Genomic DNA, 23,021 nt, shown 5'->3' on the forward strand with positions numbered 1-23,021 from the left:
GACTACCGAGCACACGGCAACACTTATACAATTCTACTTCACAGACGGCGCCGACAACACATACCCAAAACCAAGGAAAAGAATACCCTCAAGGATGAGGTGGGCCTGAGGCCGAGACCGGGTCGCGCCTACCCGTCTGGTGATGAGACGCGGAGCGGCGATGGCGCCTCAACTCCGCGGGCCTCGCGGACAGTGTCTGGTAGGGGGTGGGAAAGGGGCCCCCTTGGTCGCACTATCTCAGCGCGGGGGGAAACAGGAGGGGGTTGCTGATGCTCGGGGTATAGAGGATTTTTATTATCCCGCGACGAGCGTCTCCACCTCGGCCAGGTCGCGCTGTCGGCCTCCCTGGGGTGCAGCTCCCGACGCGAGCACCCCCTCGTCTGGTGTCGCTGCCTTCCCACAGCTCCGTCCCCTCCGTTCCGACTCCAACGCACACGACGACCAGCTCCTTCTTGCCAACTCCACCGCCCGCGAAGTCTTGACTCTCTGTTTCCGACTCTCCTACTCTCCTACTCTCCTACTCTCCGCCTCTGGACTCTCTGGACTGACGAACACGGTCCTTTTATCAGCCCCGTAGCTTCGCCCTCTCATCTTTGACCCCCTCCCTTCGACCTTTCACCTCGCTCCCTATTGGCCCGAGAAAAAGTGGGCGTGAAGGCTTTTGATCCATAAATTTGCATATATCGATCGCCCTGGGGCGGGCCACTCCCCTCGCTCACCGATTGGACGGCAAAAAGTGGGCGTGTGTCGTTTTGATCCGCTTTTGAAGCACAAAATCCGTGATTTTGTACACGCTGTTCGGCGCGCGCCCTGCACGAGTCCAACACCGGTACCCACAGCGGGGCAAGAACGGTGGCGATGCGACGGTTGCGAGGTGTGACGGGAAGGTCGTGGCGGTTGTGGTGAAGCGGCGTTGTGGTTGGTGGTTGATGTTGTGGTTGTGGTGGTAATCATGGCGGTTGGTCCAAAATAAAGATAGCAAAAAAAAACGGCTATCCTGAAGAGTCGCAGCACGCATAAATGACATGTATTCCCACTAGACAACGGGTTTGGGCCTAACTACACATGTACTTACCGAGATACCTCACCTAAGGGACCTGAATGGTGGTTTGCGAATTTGGTAACCACAACAATATATATATATATATATATATATATATATATATATATATATATATATATATATATTGTTGTGGTTACCAAATTCGCAAACCACCATTCAGGTCCCTTCGGTGAGATATCTCGGTAAGTACATGTGTAGTTAGGCCCAAACCCGTTGTCTAGTGGGAATACATGTCATTTATGCGTGCTGCGACTCTTCAGGATAGCCGTTTTTCTTTTGCAATCTTTATTTTGGACCAACCGCCATGATTACCACCACAACCACAACATCAACCACCCACCGCGGCGCCGCTTCACGTCACACCTCGCAACCGTCGCATCGCCACCGTTCTTGCGCCGCTTGTGGGTACCGGTGTTGGACTCGTGCAGGGCGCGCGCCGAACAGCGTGTACAAAACCACGGATTTTCCACTTCAAAAACGGATCAAAAACGACACACGCCCACTTTTGTTCCGTCCAATCGGTGAGCGAGGGGCGATTTGGCCCCGCCCCAGGGCGTTGGAGGGCGATCGATATATGCAAATTTATGGATCAAAAAGCATTCACGCCCACTTTTTCTCGGGCCAATGGGGAGCGAGGTGAAAGGTCGAAGGGAGGGGGTCAAAGATGAGAGAGTGAAGCCACGGGGCTGATATAAGCGACCGCGTTCGTCAGTCAAGTGAACAGAGAGTTAAGACTTCGCGGGCGGTGGAGTTGGCAAGAAGGAGCTGGTCGTCGTGTGCGTTGGAGTCGGAGCGGAGGGGACGGAGCTGTGGAGAGGCGGCGAGGGCAGACGAGGGGGTGCTCGTGTCGTGCAGGGAGCTGCACCCCAGGGAGGCCGACAGCGCGACCTGGCCGAGGTGGAGACGCTCGTCGCGGGACTCGAGGCAGAATAGGAATCCTCTATACCCCGAGCATCAGCAACCCCCTCCTGTTTCCCCCCGCGCTGAGATAGTGCGACCAAGGGGGCCCCTTTCCCACCCCCTACCAGACACTGTCCGCGAGGCCCGCGGAGTTGAGGCACCATCGCCGCTCCGCGTCTCATCACCAGACGGGTAGGCCCGACCCGGTCTCGGCCTCAGGCCCGCCTCATCCTTGAGGGTATTCTTTTCCTTGGTTTTGGGTATGTGTTGTCGGCGCCGTCTGTGAAGTAAAATTGTATAAGTGTTGCCGTGTGCTCGGTAGTCGGATAGCTCTGCATTGTGTTTCTCTTTTATATTTGCTTTTTGTGTAAATTGCATTGTGTTTTTCTTTTCTGTGTGCTTTTGGTGGAATTGAATATGTGTGCTTTCCGTTCATCGCGAATAAATGTGCTTTGTGTTGAACTGTTTCCCGCTTCGCTTAGTCATTTCTTTCATTGAATCCTCATCTTGCTTCACGTAAAGGGTTGGTAGTGGGCTGAATACGCCCGATAATTAATCGAACCGTCGAGGTCGACGATAACACCGCTCGGTTATCCCGATAGTACGGAACGGGTCGCTTAAGTGGCCCGTGTCCGAAGTCGACCTGCGGCGAGGTGCGATCGCCCGGTCTACCCTCCGCGTGGGTACTTAGGTAGGTCGAATTTGGCGAGCAACCCTATCCCACGCGGGGGCTGATTGGCTCGATCGCGGTGAGACCGAAAGGTCCACCCGTGACTGGTTCCCGGCGTTAGTCCGAGAGGGTCACGACTGGATTGTCCGTCCGGTGGGCGACGTGCCGCGATTCGAGTTACGTGGCCGTCAGCACGCCGGCGGGCGCGAATACCGTAACACTGGTGTCAGGTCGTGCGATACAAATTCATCGCCCTCCTCGCGGCACTGGTATCGGAGAACAGGAAAACGGGCTCTCCTGTCTCCGGCTAAATTCACGGGAATCGGTCCAGGGGTGAGAGAAGCGACCCCCGATTCCCTCCAAATTACGAGCGAGCTAAATTAACCCTTCACGAGAAGCAAGATGGCGTCTCAAGGCGAGCGGGTGCCGGGTGGATTAGGTATGTGTAATAGTAATGTAGAATCCATGGCTCAGGACGAGATCACCGTGCAAGAGAAACCCGTACCAGAAGGTTGGGAAAGGCATCGATGCCGTTCATCTGGTCGGTTTTTTTATTATAACCCCACCGCTAAATGTAGTCAGTGGGAGTGGCCAGGGCAGGTGACAATACAGCACGTTATGGAACTCGTGCAGAGCATAATTGACGGAATGAAAGAAGGGAACAACGAAATGAAGAGAAATACGCAACAAATGGAAAATAAAAAAATGGATGGAAACGCACTCGAAGCGAAAAACCAATTAAAAGAAAGCCAGGAGGAGACAGAGGAGGGATTGAAGGTCGAAACGGTGGAGTGTGAGAAAAGACTTCAAGACTTGACGAAGAGAGTTGATAAGCTGGGACTGGAGGGAAAAACGGAGACAGAGGAACTGGGAAGACGGGTAGAAAACCACAAGCGCAAGCCGGAAGAACAGTTAAAAGCCAAAGCAAAGTCTGAGTGTGCAGAGATGAGAAAGGAATTGGAAAAGAAAGTTTCTGAGTTACAGAAACACCAAAACAAAGAGAGGGAACTACAAAACGAACTGAGAGTGTTAAAAGAGGAAAGGAAGAGAACGGAAAATGAAACTTTAAGAAACCACACTGTACAGATCGAACAGCTGGAAGCGAAGGCCAGATTAAAGAATGAGGAACAAGAAAGAGTAATGAAGGAAGAAAGAAATCAGTCAGTTGAAAGAAATGACGAGATTGCAGAAGGAGGAACAAGAAAGACAGTGGAATAGAAAACTGAAAGAGTATGAATTTGAAACTGAACGACAAAAGGAAAAAAATAGGTTTGAATACGAGGAGAAAGTAAAGGAGCAAGGAATGAAGCAGGAAGGAGAAATCAGGAGATTGAAGGACACAACGAGATTGGAGAGGGAAGAACGAGAGGAACAATGGAATAGAAAACAAAAAGAACATGAATCTGAGGTTGACCAATTGAAAGAAAAGCTGAGGCTGGAGTACGAGGAGATAGACAAAGAACAGCGAATGAAACACAAACAGGAGATTAACCAAATGAAGAAAACCATGAAACTGGAGAAGGAAGGACAGGAGAGGAAACGAGGAAGAGTCGTGAGAGAACAGCGAATGAAACACAGGAAGGAAATGAGCCAATTGAAAGAAACGATGAGATTGGAAAACAAAGAGCAGGAGGAACAGTGGGAGAGAAAACAACAACTCTATGAGTGTGAAATTGAACAACTAAAACGGAGGGAGAACGAACAGCTAATGGGGCTCAGAGAGAAAGAACGACTCAGATGGGAAGGAAAAAGGAACCAGGAAGAGACAGAAAAAAGGAACCAGGAGAGAAAATGTATAGAGACACGGGAGACAGAAAAAATTGAGGGAAGACTGGACGATGAAGACGGGGTGAATGACGCACACACACACACGGAGGTAGTGGAGGACAATGGGGGTGAGCTGGCGGACTGGGTGGAGACCCAGTGCGAGCACCTGGATGGCCTCCTCCAGGAACGAGGGGAGGGAGTATGCCCCCTTGAGGCGAGTCACGACCAGGTGAGTTCGGTCGTGCTTTGCGAGGTTGAGAGGAGGAGTGCTGTGAACGGGTGCACGGAAAGCTTGGGGGGTATAGAGGCCCCGGAGACCCTTGTGGGGACACGAATCCCCAGTGTGGTTGTCCCTGTGTGTGTGGTGCAAGGTGTGAGTGCGTCCCCGTGTGTGGAAGCGACCCCGTGTGTGAGTGGTGTGGTGGCGATGGTGCCGGAGTACGTGCTTCCCAGCACGCCATGTGTGGATGAGGCACCGTGTGTGAGTGTCGCCGTGTGTGTGAGTGAGGCACCGCGGGTGTGTGCCCCCGCGTGTATGAGTGATGCACGGTGTGTGGATGAGGAACCGCGGTTGAGTGCCCCCGCGTGTATGAGTGAGGCACGGTGTGTGGATGAGGCACCGCGGTTGAGTGCCCCCGCGTGTATGAGTGAGGCACGGTGTGTGGATGAGGCACAGCGGTTGAGTGCCCCCGCGTGTGTGAGTAGTATGGTTTGTGTGAGTAGTGAGGCACGCGTGAGTGAACGGCTGTGTGCAAGGTCGCTGTGTGCAAGGGAGACCGTGTGTGTGAGAGAGTGGTATGTGAGGGAGATGTCGGTTGGCATGCGGGAGCACGCAGCCGCGTCTCCCGGTGTGAATGTAATGGTGTGGACTGTGTGCGTCGTAACACGCAGGTATGCGTGTGTGGAATGGAGGCGACGACGGAGACATGTGAAGAAAGAAAGCCGAGTAGCGGCTGTAGCTATTTCGGGGACCGTGCCGGGTTCACCCAGCAGTGAGCACGAGGTTCGTGCTGTGCAACGCACGAGACCACCACGTGCTCGCTTGCGAGAGTGAAGTCCCGGTCCGGAAACGCACGCGGTGGATTTGCCGATCCCGCGGACGGACAAAGTTTAGGCAGGTAAATGGATTTGGACCGGACGGGTTCTCCACGCGATCGTGTGTGTTAAGCTCCAACGGGCAAAGCACATGTGTTCGCGTGGGGAACCCCTCGAGACGTGGGGCTTGTGTTTTTTTTTATGCGCACGGTGACGTCATGGCTGCACGTGGGGTTGGAATCCGGCAGGAGGGGTATCTCTGCCGGATGGTACCGTCCAAGGAGGGACGAGGTACACGTGCAGCTGCATGACGTCACGGGCAGGTGCAGAGTGTGCGAGTTGCCGCGCAGGTGCTGCGCATGTAAAAAAAAAGAAAAAAAAAAAAAAGCAAGCCTCACTTTCGGGTGCACAGGATTCCTGGGCAAGGGGTGGAAGACCCCCTTGACCCGGGGCACAGGGTGGAAACTAGTTAGGGGGAAGGGTTAGCTTAGTTAGACCGACTCCATGGGGCAGGGGTAAGTCCTCATGGAGTCCGTGGAATGGATTAGTTAGAGGGATTGTAGCCAGATTTAGGTTGGGAAATAAAATGATTTTTTGGATTTAGAAGACAGTGACAGACTTGTGGATGTGTAGAGGGGACGTAGCTTAGCTACGTAGGTTAAAAGGAACGTGCTGTAGTTTAAGGGACGACGTGGGAGCACGAGTTAGTTAGGGGATGTAGTTAGGAGGATGGCAGAGTTCAGTGGTGTGTGTGTTGAAGAGTTGTTGGTGAGTGAATTGGAAGCATGTGCTTGGTGAGTGAGTGAGGCCAGCGGGTCTGTGTGAATGGACCGAATGGGGAATGCATGGTGCGATGAGTGATTGGGGGGAGGAGTGACTCCCACCCAAGGGACCCCGGGGTCAGTATAAAGTGAGTTAGGGGGTTAGTCAAATTGAAAAATGGAGGTCGTTTTGTTGTTGGTGGGTGTGTAGGCTCGAAACCCGTTTGGAGGGGTGCAGGAGCCCTGTTGACGGGCTTGGGAGCGTGGCTGCGAAAGGTGAGTATCGCTGAGTGGGTACCCCGGCACCAGGCTAGTCGGCCGCGGTAGGCCATGGGCCCATGGGGGGCCGGGATAGAGTAGTGGGCACGGGTGCGCCTGCTTGGTGCGGGGGCCCGGGGCGCCATTAGCCGCGTGGGCAGTGTTGTGGGCACGGGTGACCCTCGGAAAGGGGCCCGGGAGGCCGGCCTGCCACGTGTGCGTTTCAGGGGAGGTGCCATGGGGGCACTCCCGGTGTTAGGGAGCTGGTAGGCTCGGAGGCAGTGTAGTGCCCGGGGGTGCCATAGCGGGAGATTCGGCAGAGGGTCGTGCCTGCCAAAGGGAGCCACGTGTCCTAGCCAGGAGACCGTGTGAGGGCACGGAGAGAAAATTGGGGGGGCGAGGCCCGAAATTGTGAGGACACCAACACAGGCGACGGGAATCTGGGTTTATAGAACCAATAGTTTAAGCGAGAGGCGCTTGTTGAAAGCCCCGGGGTAGTTTAGCAGTTAAATGGTTAGGGTAGATTAGGAGATGTACCCCTCCGCACCATCCATCCCCTCGCTGTCGTTGTGGGCCGCTGGACCCACTTTGGTTATAGATCGCCGAACTCTGGGGAGGCCATTCTGAGGCTTCGTTGGGCCTCGACACAGGACGCCAGCTCTCCCTTATTCCCCTCCGGGAAGGGAACGTAGGGGTTGGGAGTAGGCTAGGTGACAGGATAGGTTAGCCGAACAAGGACGATAAAGGGGGTTAGGGGACGATTTATAGTGGGGAAGTAAACATAAAAATAAAAATAAAAAAAAATAATAAGTGGGGGCTAAATTGGTTTTTCACAAATTAAGGGAGTGGGTATGTACAGTGACAGGCAAAGGCGATAGGTTGGGAGGGAGACAGGTAGGTAGGTCCGAGCCCGCCTTCCAAGTGGCCAGCACCACCGCACTCCCTCCACCAACATCCACTGAACGGCAAAGGCTGGCCAACTTCATCGGCTGGCCGTGTTTTTCTTCAAGGCCTGTGCCGGCTGGATCGTCTGCAGCTGCTGTGCTGCAAGGCCTGTGCCGGCCAGTTCATCTGCTGGCTGTTTTTCTTCAAGGCCTGTGCCGGCCAGTTCATCTGCCCGCTATGTTTGCCTGCAGCGGCCTTCTTCTGCGGGCTGTGTTTGCCTGCTCACCTTTGCCATGCCATGCCCACTGCCCATGTTCACCAGCCCCGTTCAATTTTTGCTTTGCCCCCCCCCCCCTGTTCATTGCCATGTGCGCCAGGATCGTAAAAGCAACAGTTTGCAAGCTGCGAGAACTGCCCCGTTGGCAGCTACAACACGGGCCTGCAGTGGCGGCCCGTGCACCGTGTTTGTGTTCATGCATCCATTCGTTGTGCTCATTGCGTGTGCCACTTGAGCTGGCACAGAGACTGCGTTTGTGCAGCCCATGCACCGTTGTGGTTCACTGCGTTCAGTTCAAAAGGGAAGGCCTTGGACTGCGTGTGAGCAGCCAGCCACGTTCCCTGTCACCTGCATTGTTTGAGCCAGAGACTGCATGCGGGCAGCCTGGCTCCCTGCTAACTGCTTTCTTTTTGCAGAGTTCAATGATCCTGGGCCATGGTTTAGTGTAAAATTTGTAAGTTAAGGTTAAGATGTACTGTAAATATGAGTGCGCCCCCGGCATGTCTGTCTAGCGCCGGCAATTTTATTTAAGTCGTCCGTGTGAGTGAGTTTGTTTAGATAGTTACGCAGCCCTCAGGTTATTTATTTTGGGGACACGAATACCATGAATGTCGCACTCAGGGATCCGTAGGTAAAATGTACTAGGGGAAAACTACACATGATGGCACACGAAAATTTGACGACTCGGGACGAGTCTGTAAAAAGGGGAGGGGGTAGTGTTGTGGTTACCAAATTCGCAAACCACCATTCAGGTCCCTTAGGTGAGGTATCTCGGTAAGTACATGTGTAGTTAGGCCCAAACCCGTTGTCTAGTGGGAATACATGTCATTTACGCGTGCTGCGACTCTTCAGTATAGCCGTTTTTCTTTTACTATCTTTAATTTGGACCAACCGCCATTGTTACCACCACCAACCACCGCTTCACCACAACCGCTACGACCTTCACGTCACACCTCGCAACCGTCGCATCGCCACCGTTCTTGCGCCGCCGGTGGGTACCGGTGTTGGACTCGTGCAGGGCGCGCGCCGAACAGCGTGTACAAAATCACGGATTTTGTGCTTCAAAAACGGATCAAAAACGACACACGCCCACTTTTTGCCGTCCAATCGGTGAGCGAGGGGCGAATTGGCCCCACCCCCAGGGCGTTGGAGGGCGATCGATATATGCAAATTTATGGATCAAAAAGCATTCACGCCCACTTTTTCTCGGGCCAATGGGGAGCGAGGTGAAAGGTCGAAGGGAGGGGGTCAAAGATGAGAGGGCGAAGCTACGGGGCTGATAAAAGCGACCGTGTTCGTCAGTCCAGAGAGTAGGAGAGTCGAGAACAGAGAGTTAAGACTTCGCGGGCGGTGGAGTTGGCAAGAAGGAGCTGGTCGTCGTGTGCGTTGGAGTCGGAGCGGAGGGGACGGAGCTGTGGAGAGGGGGCGAGGGCAGACGAGGGGGTGCTCGCGTCGTGCAGGGAGTTGCACCCCAGGGAGGCCGACAGCGCGACCTGGCCGAGGTGGAGACGCTCGTCGCGGGACAATAAAAATCCTCTATACCCCGAGCATGAGCAACCCCCTCCTGTTTCCCCCCCGCGCTGAGATAGTGCGACCAAGGGGGCCCCTTTCCCACCCCCTACCAGACACTGCCCGCGAGGCCCGCGGAGTTGAGGCACCATCGCCGCTCCGCGTCTCATCACCAGACGGGTAGGCCCGACCCGGTCTCGGCCTCAGGCCCGCCTCATCCTTGAGGGTATTCTTTCCTTGGTTTTGGGTATGTGTTGTTGGCGCCGTCTGTGAAGTAAAATTGTATAAGTGTTGCCGTGTGCTCGTGTAATCGGTATTAGATCTGCATTGTCGCATTTGCTTTTTGTGTAAATTGCATTGTGTTTTTTTCTTTTCTGTGTGCTTTTGGTGGAATTGAATATGTGTGCTTTCCGTTCGTCGCGAATAAATGTGCTTTGTGTTGAACTGTTTCCCGCTTCGCTTCGTCATTTCCTTCATTGAATCCTCATCTTGCTTCACGTAAAGGGTTGGTAGTGGGCTGAATACGCCCGATAATTAATCGAACCGTCGAGGTCGACGATAACACCGTTCGGTTATCCCGATAGTACGGAACAGGTCGCTTAAGTGGCCGTGTCCGAAGTCGACCTGCGGCGAGGTGCGATCGCCCGGTCTACCCTCCGCGTGGGTACTTAGGTAGGTCGAATTTGGCGAGCAACCCTATCCCACGCGGGGGCTGATTGGCTCGATCGCGGTGAGACCGAAAGGTCCACCCGTGACTGGTTCCCGGCGTTAGTCCGAGAGGGTCACGACTGGATTGTCCGTCCGGTGGGCGACGTGCCGCGATTCGAGTTACGTGGCCGTCAGCACGCCGGCGGGCGCGAATACCGCAACAATATATATATATATATATATATATATATATATATATATATATATATATATATATATATATATGTACATATGTTGTGTGTGTTTTAACACACACACACACACACACACACACACACACACACACACACACACACACATCCATCCACTGGGACCATACTCTGTACAGAGCGTTGGTGCTGCCGAAGCAGATTCCTTGGCTATTAGACACAATCCTGGATGGGTCGCCACTCCAACACAGTATACCAGCATGCTGGCACTCATTTTGCCGACCTCGGAAGGATGACAGGCAGAGTCAACCCCACCTGGTATTAATTCAACAGCAGAGTGGGGTTTGAACTCAGGATCATAGGATGCCAAGCCCACCACACTAACATTGAGCCAACACCAGGCATTATACACACACACACACACACACACATTATTACTTTTGATTGAGTTGTTTTTTTTAACCTCATATTGTTCTACTTTATCTCATTTGTGGAACTTTCTTGAATGCCACTCATTGTTCATTTAACATGCCTCAAGTGCACTCACTACCCATACAGGAAAACGAAGCACAGGTGAGCGATTTGGCATGCTTTTAATTTTTATTCAAATAATTTGTTTCTAATCATCAGCCTCTTCCAATAGGTACACGACTGACGGGATGCGATACTTTTTGCTCCGCCAAGGCGTCCCAGAATCAGATGGCGATTACTACCAGAGTAAAATAACGAAGCTACTTCATGCTGAGTTAACAGGCACATTGGGAGGTCTTCTGAACAGGTACAATGGTTTTGCATTACTTTGAAGCCTTTTGAGAATCTCTCATCCCACCCTATTAAAAAGTCCTTTAATTTTGACATGTTTTAATATTTAATTTTCCAACAGGTGTGTGGCAAAAAGCTTAAACCCCAAACAGATTTTCCCTCCATTCGATTCAACACTTTTTCCAAAAGCCAGTACTACATCCAGCTTCACCCGTGCAACAGACGTGCTGACCAGTGCAGACTATGAGTTAATTACAGCTGTCGAGGCATTACCAGCCCTTGTTCAAAAGCACTTTGAGAACGCCAGAGTGTATCGAGCATTGGAAGGCATCATGGCTTGTTTGCATCAAGCAAACGCCTTTGTGCAACACAAACAACCTTGGAAGCTACCGATTATGCACAGTGGTACGTCTGCACAGCTGTCAAGCAACACAAGCAAAACATAGTAGGTGTAAGTCTAAGTCAGTTTTACACAAATGCCATGGGGGTCTGGAAGGACTACGGTTTGGTTATGAGCGGCTTGTGGGGTGTTAAGAGGGAGATAAATCTCTCAATATCTTTGTTGTCGTCCAGAACGTTTCAATACAAGTTTGTATATTTTCACGATGCTGTTAAAATGGATAGCTGATAAAGTATGGTGTAGTTTCAGTCCTCATGTTGTGCATACCACCTTAAAGATCACACAACTATCAACTGACATGCCTGCCATGATTTTGGTGGGTGATGGATGTATTTGGCATCTTCTTTTGACTTGTAATTATGACTTTGACTTGTAATCCAGTGCTGCAGGGGTGGGGGGGGGAGATACCCAGCACATGGGTGAGTTTTTCCTGGTGGTGGTTTCAGGACCTACTGTATCGGACATTGAAAAGCTCTGGAGCTGTTGGCCTCATAGTGGTTACCTTTTTCCTGTAGGCCAGCAGCAGTGCTGCCTGACCCCACATCCCAATGTACACTTTATAGTGGCCTTTGGTGTTTCCCCGTGTAGCACTGGCTACTCCACAAAAGCTGGGTCACCCGATCAAGATCGGGTTATTTCGATTTTAATGAACCATAAAAAGATTGATGTTTAAAGTGAGCAAAAGTTAACACCAGAGTGCACCATTGCAATCCATCCATCCATTGAGACCATACTCTGTCGAGAGCAATGGTGCTGCCGATGCAGTCTCCTGGACTATTCGGCACAATCATGGATAGGTCACTACTCCGACGCAGGATACTCAAATGGCTCAATCAACTCACCAAGCTGGTACTCATTTTCCCGACCTCAGAAGGCTGAGTCAACCCCACCTAGTAATAATTCAACGACCAAGCAGGATTTGAACTCGGGACCCTCGGATCCCAAGCCCACCACCCAAACGATTAAGCTAACACCAGGCATATACCATTGGAATAATGGACCAAATGGCTTCATTTCCTGTTTTTGAGGTCAGTTTCTTGTGATGTTTCAGACATACAAACACATACACAGAATTGTGTGGGAGAGGGGTTGTGCCCCTGACCTGACCCTTGGTACCCCCAGCACACATGCAAAATTTGGTGGAGATTGGCTGAGCAGTTTTCTATGATTTTTGGATGGAGAGAGACACACACACACGATTGCCTTGTGGGGATTTATTTTATTATTATTTGTACCTATTATGTGTACCCGGATACCCCGACCACATCGCAAAATTTGGTGTGGATTGGCCCAATCATACAGGTGGAAATCATAGGTGGTCTTTCCACCTTAAAGGGGGAGGAGGGAGGGTCTTTTTGTGTATCCATGACCTGACCCTAGTCACACAAGGAAATTAGATGCAAGTGGAGGCCATTCAGCCCATCATGCCTGTGCCACATCAACACTGAACCGACTTGTCAACATTAGATCAAAATAAGAAAAATGCCAAAAAAAAAAAAAAAATCTTTTTTTTTTTGTTTGTTTTCATTTATTTATTTATTTGTTGTAGTTTTTCCCAGGGTAGGGGGAAAGGGCATAGATGGTCTTGGGTTTAAAAAAAACACAAAAAAACATCACACAACACCCCATGACAAGACCGCCACCAACAGCACTTCGTACACAATCACCCATCGATGCTCAAGCTACCAAAAAGTCCTGTCAACATCCCCATGCCCCTCCATCCCCAATACTTCGAGGTACCTATCTAATTCCAATTGAATCTTATCTACTGTTTCTGTTGCCACTACCTTTCAAGAGAGACCATTCCATGCATGAGCTACTCTCGAAGAAAAAGACCCTTGTCTACTCCCGTCTTAACTCTCCTCTTCTTTACTCTAAAGCTAAGGCCCCTGGTCCTATCACTGTCTACTCTATTGAATAATTCTTCTGCACTTATTTTGTCTCTACCCTTCATTATCTTAAACATCTCTATCATATCTCCTGGTAACCGCCTCCTTTCTAGTGTATAAAGCCCTGTCTCCTTCAGCCGCTCGTCATAGCTGAGTCTAGCTCGGCCTGGAATCAATCTATTGGCCCTGCACTGAACCCTCTCTATGGTATCTATGTCCTTCTGGAACTGTGGTGACAAAAACTGCACACAATATTCTAGATGTGGCCCTCACTAAATTCCTGTACAATGTTAACACCACCTCTTTAGATTTATAAATGATCCCCCTCTGAATATAACCTAAATCCCGATTTGCTTTACCTATAGCTGCCTGGCACTGTGCTGCCGGCTTACCTCCCATATCTATTACCATCCCCAGATCCTTCTCCTGTGTGACGTGCTCCAAAATTACCCCTTGCATCCTGTAATCTCTATTTTCATTTTTCTTTCCCATCCCCAACACCTTACACTTGCTCAGGTTAAATTCCATCTGCCAATCTTCTGCCCAATCCATACAAGTATCAATACTTTCCTGAATCTGATCACCACCCTCTCTGCTATCCACCTTACCTTCAAGCTTTGTGTCATCTGCAAATTTGGAAAGCCTCCACTTCACCCCACTATCAAAATCATTAAAAATAAAACATGACCGTTTTTACAGCCATTTTTCCCTGCTGTGCAGGGGTTTGGCTTTTTCTTGAGGCAATGTTTTATGGCCGGATGCCCTTCCTGACGCCAACCCTGGTCGCCTCTTACGACACACAGGGATATGGTATACCTATTCTAACCGGGGCATACACCGGGACCAGTACACTGGTACTCATTTCGCCGACCTCGGAAGGATGACAGGCTGAGTCAACCTCCTGGTGTTAATTCAGCAGCCAACGGGGCTTGAACTCAGGACCCTGGGATCCCAAGCCGCCACCCTAACCACTAAGCCAACACCAGGCTTACTATCAAAATCATTGATGTAAATAATGAATAGTAATAGTAATTTGATAAGGTACCACTGATCCCTGAGGTACCCCGCTACTTGCGTCCTCCCAGCAAGACATCCACCCACTCACAGCCACTCTTTGTTTCCTACCACGAAGCCAGCTTGCAATCCAATTAGCTACCTGACCAGCCACTCCACAATCTCACTTTGGCTAACAACCTCTGATGTGGTACCTTATCAAATGCCTTCTTAAAGTCTAGATATACTATGTCCATTACCTTTCCCTCATACATCCAATCAGACACTGCTTCATGGAACTCTAAAAGATTTGTCAAACAGAAACTACCTTTGGTGAACCCATGCTGACTACCTTTAATTAGTTTGTATTTATTTAAATGGTTCCTCATCTGGTCATTAATTAATGTCTCAAACACCTTCCCCACAACTGAAGTCAAACTAACAGGTCTATAGTTTCCCAATTCTTCTCTGGTTCCTTTCTTAAATCATGGTATTACATTTGCTACTCTCCAATCCTCCGGTACCTGTCCTGACTCCAGGGAACTTTTGAAAATATCCGTTAATATCTCGCTCACCTGCTCAGCCACCTCCCTCAATACTCTCGGTTGCATATTATCTGATCCCAGAGCCTAATCTTTCCTGAGATTACCGAGCTGTTCTTTTACTTCCTCCACTCTGACCTGGATCTTCTGCAAAAGCCCTTCCTCACCTCAATAGACACTCTCAGCTATTGGCAATTCTCCTGACTGTTCTTGTGTAAAAGTTGAAGAAAAATACCAGTAGGGTAAGAATACTGATTCTGGCTCACTTTTCCCCATGTAAATGAATGGGGGATTTTCAGCGATTTATATTTTTTTTCCCTAAAAATAAATCCCCTTTTTATCCCAAGGTATATTTATTTGTCTCCCCTTTTAACTTGGAGGTTGAACCTCATTGAATTGAACAGCTCACTCATTGAACCTATAAAGATTTGTTCATTCTCAAATTCCTTCAATAGTTTAATTTTCTTTGCACAATAATCCCCATCTAAAATATTGACAAACAAAACATTTGAATCTTTATATTTTTTAAGATACCCCTTTTGTGCCATTACGAAATGATAAACTTCTCTTAATGCTCTTGTTTGACCACCTCCTGAGCCACATATCATTTTGAGATTATAGTAAATTGTTTTTTCATTGTTCAATTGATAACCATCAAAGTTTTCAGTCCATTCAAGGATATTCATTTTTTCTTTACATCCTCTAACTTACTAGTTTTTAAATTAATTCGCTTATTTGTTTTATTTACCTTTGTTTTAGTTATTTTTTCAATAAGACTTATTTGATATTTTTCACATTCATTATGTTTTCCATTTATATACCAAGACTGAGATTTTCTCCACTCTTTAGTTTGATTAATACTTGGTTTAACCATTTATATATTGTGAAAAACCACAAGTGTAGCCCTTAAAAAACCCTAACCCATCTTCCCATCGTTAAAACATAATCTATTTTATACACTCTATCATACAATATCCATATGGAACACAATCTATTCCATTATCTAAAATAAATCTCTTATCATCAAAGGCTCCTAATGCCTTTTTATTTACTTCTTCACTATATATGTTATGTTTATAACTTCTTATTGTATTCATTTTCCTATATTCTTCTTTTCTTATTCATCAAACAATTATAATAATTTCTAAAAGTTATTGATTTCTTTATTACATATTTCTTTATTCCCTTTAACCTCTTATCAATCTGTTCACCATACTTATAAGCATATGCCTTTGCTCTCAATCCAATAAACTCACTCATTACTTTTCCACCCAACTCATCCTTAAACTTACCAATAACCTTTTCATTCTTTTTGGAAAATAACTCACTCTTCTTGCTGAAATTACTTGTATCATATACTCCAATATTTTTCTTCATATCTTCATAAACATCATCAGTTTTTATATCTAGGATAAAACTATCAGTGTCCATATACAACAATGAAACATTTTCACCATACTCTTTCTTTAAGTCATTATACAAATAATCATACATCAATATCTTTGATAAATCAAGAACTGCTGTTCCAATATAAATTGGTTTATCCATTACAATACTTTCCTTTTTCATATGAATTGCAGAAAAGTTCTCTGAAAAAACCTCTTCTCTCTCAAAACTTGGTTTATTTATCAATCTCGAAGCTTCTTTCCAAGATGTTGCGAATCTAATGTTTTGCCTGTTTCTAACATTTTCCATAGTCTTTCCAAATACAGCATTATTCATTAATTTATAAAAGTCCCCTTCAAATTTTACTTTTGTATTTGCTCTCATATCTGTATTGAATTGAATATACTTTTTCACCCAAGGACTTTGTTTAAATTTTAAAACTCTATGAATTTTAGCTACTCTCAATCCTTCTCTCAAAAACTGTTTTAAGCTTCTCTGATGCAAAACATATCCCTCTTTATCATAGAATGTTGTTAATAACTTTTCTGTTGATTTACCTTTAATATTAAAACTTTTATGATAATCACTTAACCATTCTTTCTTTGGAGTTTCTTTCTCACATGCAAAAGGAAGATCTTTATGCTTATTATGAAGATCACTCGGGTACCTCAAATCAACTTCAAAATAATAACCTTCTTCTTCGTCATTCAATTCCTCTTGAGAAGAAATAACAATATTCATCAAAGCCTTTTCATAATCCTTTTCTTCCACCCACTCTAATTTACCATAAGGCAGAGATTGAGACATTGCCCATCCATACAAATTATTAGCATCAAAATACATCAAATAATTACTATCTTTTTCACTATCATAATTTGGGAGATATTTATTATTTGCTTTCGCATATCTTTTTGAACATACTTGTGATATTCCACCTCTCTTGGACTTCTCAATCATCAAAAGCATATCAACATCACTGATTAAATCTATATCTTGTTTTGTCATTTTCAACATTGCACTCCAAGCTAAACCAGGAGCTGTGAAATAGTGGGCAGGGTCTAATCCATAACAATTTTTATTATGACAGAGTGTTCTAAAAGCCTCAAACACATCAGCTAACAATAAAACATCTGTTTTTAGATATAAATCATGATATTCTCCAAGGTTCTTTATCTTAAATATTTTCCATATTTCTTGTGCGTGTTTATATTCCTTATCACTTATCTCTTCTTCATAAAGGTTATTATAGAAACTTTCTTTTGAAGGAAGTTGTGTTTCTTTAAATCTCATAAATGAATCCATATAATCATAAGGATAAATTCCCTTACTTGTAAGAATTTTCTCTTTACTTTGAATTTCATTCCTTGTTTGAATTTCCTCTCTCGTAAGAATTCCTTCTTTAATCAGAATTTCATCTTTAATCTGAATTTCCTCTTTAGTTCGAATTTTCTTTATAATTAGAATTTCATCTTCAGTTAGAATTTCCTCTTTACTTTGAATTCTCTCTTTAATCTGAATTTCCTCTTGAGTGAGAATTTCCTCTTTTGGAAAGAATGAATTAAGATTTGGAAAAGAGTCCGTGGAGCTTAGATTTGATGCGAGGTAGGCTAGTGGTGTTCCCATAAACTTGTAAGAATCTAAAAACCTAATACGAGTTATAGGTTTTGTGAATATCATTTTTGAAAATGAAATATACTTTTGACTTGTGTTTGTTATAGCAGAAATATTCCCTGGTGTTTTTGAAAGTTCATTTATAAATAGATGTGTATCATAGTTGGCGCTGTTGTGAAGAAAGACTGGAATAAAAGAAGGTAATTTATAATTAAGATTACAACAGGAATGAGCGGGACCTCTATATTTACCAGTAAGATGACAATGGTCTCTAACTTTAGACTCCTTAATTTCCCCCTCACAAATATGACAGATATTGTTCATTCTAAATTCTAATTTTTCTTCTTTGGTTAATTTCATCGGTTCATTTGTTTCTTTCATTAATTTAGTGAGTCTTATACAATCCTTTTCTAATCGTTTTACAAACTCTTGTGAAGCATTTTTTCCACGATAATGTTCAAGTTTGTTATACTTTTCTCCAACAGATGATTTGATATAATAACAAAAACCACAAGGAATATGTTTTTGATATTTATTTGTATATGGTTCTTTTGGATTAGGAGAAGCAGTATTTATCTTTTTAAGGATACATTCAAAATCAGCGTATATCACAAATGGGTGCATGATAGATTTATTATAATCTTCAAAATAAATCTTTTCACCAGGTTTAGGCATTGTAATTACAGCTGATTTATGATTACTACAATATTTTGAATGTTGTTCTAATCGTTCTTTTGTATGAAATGAATTAAGACATCGCTTACAAGGATATATTTTGTTTGCTGTTCTGAATACCTGAGAAGAGATTAATCTTGATAAATTATTGATGTATGTGTAATGTGAATTCTTTCCAACACTAAAATATAAAAGGTCAATGTGTGTTTCTTCATTTTTATAGTTGTTTGAAATTTTTAATATTTGAATTTTGTTTGTATCCGTTAATCCATATACATTAATAGAAAGATTATTCTTTTTCTCAAATTTAGGAATATCTGTTAATGGCATTGGGAATTTAAAATCTTTAATGTCCAAGGTATTCTCATATTTCATATATTGTTTTACTCTTTCTGAATTACATTTTGGTGGATGTAAGTGAGCAAGAACAGACCAGAGAAAACATTTATTATCATTGTTCTTAATATTAACAACTGCCTTCTTTAGTTTTATTTCTTTTGGTAATTCAATATAAGAAGAAGCTTTAAGAGGGTTTGATTTTTAGAATGTGTATATCTAAAAAGATGATTTTTTTAATATTGAATCCACTTCCTACCACTGTATTATCAACATCCTCCTCTTGTCTTGATAGTTCTTCATAAACCCCACTATTCAAAAAATCTTGAAATGATGTTATAAAATGAAGATCTGTTCTCATATAAGGAGTTTGTTCTTCATCTTGTCTTTTCATATTCATTTTCACTCCCATATAAAACTTTAAAGTTTTTATTTCTTTTAATTGTTTTTTAATAAATTTTTCAACATCGGGTTTCACTATTTCAATTGATTCAGCTATTGATGATGGACTGGGTTCTCCAAATTGAAAAATCCTTATTTTTATATGCCCTTTAAATGCCTCATCAGTGTTTTTAATATAATAGTCTCCCTTTACTTTAAACTCATTTTTCTTGTGTTTTTGTGATTGAAGATGTTGATTATAACTACTCTTCAAAACATCCTTTGAACAGATATCACAATGTTTTCTTTCCAACTCAAGAGGAGATATTTGATGAAATAGATTAAATGTGTGTTTGTTGGTTCGGAGGTGTTTTCTATAATGTTTATATTCGTGATTACAAACATCGCAGTACGTTGTATTCACCATATTTATAGAATAAAACTTTGCTTAAACTAAAATTTTCTTGATGAAAATTTCGTTTAATTTATAGGTGAATCTGTGCTTAAAAACATTTTATCCTCCAACTTTTTCACTTAATAAATACAATGTTTCAAGACACAAAAGACAAGTTTCAATCAATCTCTTCATCTGTTAAAGATACTGAGAAATATGTCAAGGATGTAAAATTGAACAAAGATAAATATAACAACTATTGGATAAAAACTATTATGGTAAATAATATGAGTTCTTCAATTTCCTTCAGTGGAAGGGCTTTTAGTATACCTGGTAGAACATCAATTAAAGTATCTCTAACAAAAGTTTCTCCTCTCCTTCTAGTAATATATTCAAAACTAGAAAAAGCAATGAAACAAGAAAAAGTATCAAAGAACAAAAACCTTATGGATGAAGCTTTAGAAAGAAAAGATAAGACCATCTGTAATATGCAAGGAGAAATTTGTATTTTTTTCAACAACCTTAAAGATGTAAATCTTGATGAAATAAAGGATGTTAATATATCAGGTGAAATGACATTTCGTTCAATAGTAGTTAACGATAATTTTAAAATTACCTTTAATATAAAAAATGTTGTCGTTGAATCTGATAATGAAAAAAGTATATCGATATCGATGGTAATATACAACTGAAAGTATAGATGAATTTCAGTTTAAGTAAAGTTTTACTTTATAAATATGCTAGACTTTCCTGATTCTCCATATGACAAATTTGAGAATTGTCCTGCGTGTGAAAGACAGGGATTAAACACAGAGTCAAAAGCCTATAAACAATGTATATTCTGTGATTATCTTCTAATTAATGATAATAAAAAATATAAAAAGGAAAATAATTCTTTTAGATTTACACCAAAAATGAATTACTTTACAAGATTGATTAGAGAAATGAATGTAAAGTATGAGGATGATAACACACCTTTCCTTACAAGGGAAGAAACTGAACGTATAAGAGAAATGTTCAAAGGATTGTTGTTGTATATTATTCATGGATGTAATTTTCAGGGAAATATCAACACAAGATATTGTATAAATAAAATAATGGATTATCTTGAAATTAAACCTGAACTTAGGATAAAATATAGAGTTTCTAAAAAAGCCAATAATAAATTAAATAACCTGTTTTTCAAATATATAAATGAATGATTTTTTACCTATTTGGGAAAATAAGATAAAATTTAACAACCATAAAAATCTCCCAAATTCATTAAGATATCTCATAGTTGGTTCAAGTGGATGTGGAAAAACCTGCTTACTTTTAAAAATGCTCCTCACTCCCAACTTTTAGATTATGATAATTTAATAATTTTCACAAAGTCGAGTTTTCAACCAGAGTATCAACTACTCTCACAAGGTTTTAATGCTGGTCTTCAAAAAGAAGATATAATAGGTTTATTTAAACGTCAAAAAAACCTAAATGATTATAACATTGAAGATATAATTCAACTATTTTGTGATACACAGAGATGTAAAAAGAAATCAAATCTTATAACTTGTATTCTTAGTGATAATACGGATGATATACCGTCTCCCCAAGATTTGGATAAATCAAAAAAGAACCTCGTTATCTTTGATGATTGTGTTAATGAGAGAAACCAAACGGTAATGGACAGCTACTACACAAGAGGGAGACATTCTTCTTGTAATTGTATTTATCTTAGTCAATCGTACTTTCAACTTCCTCGTCGTTCCATCAGAAACAATGCTAATACTTTTATTTTATTCAAGTTAAATTCAATAGATATCAATAATTTTTGGAGAGATAATTGTTCTACATTATGTAGTAAAAAGAAATTTGAGGATTATATGAAGCACACGACTGAAAAATATAAATATATTGTTGTGAAACAAGATGAGATATTAAGGGATATATTTTTTGTTTTATAAACAACTACATATATAAATGACAACTATTATTATAAATCTTGTGGGTAAATCTGCTTCTGGAAAAAACTTTCATAAATCAAGGTTCTTGTGTAGTACAAATGAGAATATTGTAAATTTACTTAAAAAACACCCCGTGATACGCATTGTATCAACAACAACTAGAGCAATAAGACCTGGAGAAGTAAAAGGTGAAGATTATCACTATATTTCAGTGGAGGAACATATGCGATTGAGGAATGAAGGACAAATATTTGAGGAGGTTTCTCTTGGTACAACAAAATATTCACATTGTAAGAGTGAGTTAAAGAAACTAAAATCTGGTGGTGTTGGGATATTAGAAACTAATCCAGAAGGAACGAGACAAATTATTAAATATCTGAGCGGAGTGAAGATTTTATCATTCGGTTTTGATGTTGATGAAGAAACTCAACACAAACGTATGAAAAGCAGAGATGCAAGGATTAGTGAAGAAGAAATTACAACTCGCATTAATGTTAATAAAGAATTTGATGAAATATTTAAAGAAAAGGATTTATTTGAACACATCTACTTGAATGATGAAGAAAAGGAAAATTTCCCTGTTGATCTTTACAATTCATTAAATGATATTTTACAATAAATAAATGGATACAAAAGAAAGAGCAAGAAGATTTAAGGAACATCAAGAGTTGGTTTCAAAAGTTGTAAAACAACAGGAAGACATAAAGAAGAAACGCAGACAGAAACTAACGGGCGAAGAAGCATTTGAAAAAAAAACAAGAGAAATTTTTTAAACCACTTTTAAAAACTTCCCAAGAAAAAATGAAAGATGTTTCCACAGTTCCCACAGTAGAATATACTCCTAGAAAGCTTCAAATGTTAAAAGATTTCAGTCAAATGACGGAGGAAGAATTAGAGCATTTAGGAGAATTAGAATATGATGATGAAGGTTTATTTCAACAACTGGAAGAGATTAATCAACCCCCTGATTATATTGTGAATGCTGTTCAAAACAATGAATATTCAGCGGATTCAAAAACCAAAGCAGGACTCATTCCAACAGAACAACCAGCAATATTTCTTCTTGTTCAAGAAAAGGTATTGATATTTAATGATGAATTAAGGTTCTTAAGTTCTGCTCAACCCCCTGTTAAACTAACTCCGAGATTAATGTTTCTTCTCACAAAAGATGGAAGGCAAGGTTCAACTGTGAGGGATGAATCAAAGTATATTGATAAACCATTGGATATGGAAAATAATGATGATAGAGTATATATTGATTTGCTGAACACTCTAAATTATAAGGTTATTCTTTCTGGTAAAAGTAGGAAGAATGAGAAGGAGAAACACATTATTCAGGCTTTAAGTATCCTTGGTTCAGGTATTAGTTTTCTTCCAAATGACCCATCGCAATTAGTTAATAGACTGTTATTGTTGTTTGGCAGTAAGAAGGCTGGAAATAACAATTGTTTTAATGAAGCATCAGCCATTTTAGACCAGTTGATGAACATGAAAATAATTAAGAAATATCAATATAAAGACATTTTATCTCATATTAAATAAGATGAGAAGCACAATCCTGAGTTTTAATTTCACAACAAGCGACCACACATCTTCATTCCCATACCCACTACAACTTGACACAACAAAAGAATATGAGGCATCTTTATTGTCCATGGAGACTTATAATACCTTATTTAATATAACCGAGAAAAATGACAAGTTTAGTTATAATCCGGGAAGTGGAT

The 23,021-nt window shown here is 43.0% G+C and overlaps 1 protein-coding gene across 1 annotated transcript in view; it reads left to right on the forward strand.

Moving 5' to 3' along the window:
* The window catches only part of MARS2 (methionyl-tRNA synthetase 2, mitochondrial), an 83,708-nt gene that overhangs the window by 50,354 nt on the left and 10,333 nt on the right, over nucleotides 1–23,021 (forward strand). Inside the window, exons 6-7 of the mRNA XM_085863739.1 lie at nucleotides 10,626–10,760; nucleotides 10,866–11,149. Coding sequence (XP_085719865.1) covers nucleotides 10,626–10,760; nucleotides 10,866–11,149 — 419 coding nt within the window. The remainder of the gene's footprint in view (nucleotides 1–10,625; nucleotides 10,761–10,865; nucleotides 11,150–23,021) is intronic.

The sequence above is a fragment of the Eptatretus burgeri genome, chromosome 18 (genome assembly GCF_056783735.1).
Source record: "Eptatretus burgeri isolate ZD-2024b chromosome 18, Ebu_testis_v1, whole genome shotgun sequence".
Classification (NCBI taxonomy): Eukaryota; Metazoa; Chordata; class Myxini; order Myxiniformes; family Myxinidae; genus Eptatretus; species Eptatretus burgeri.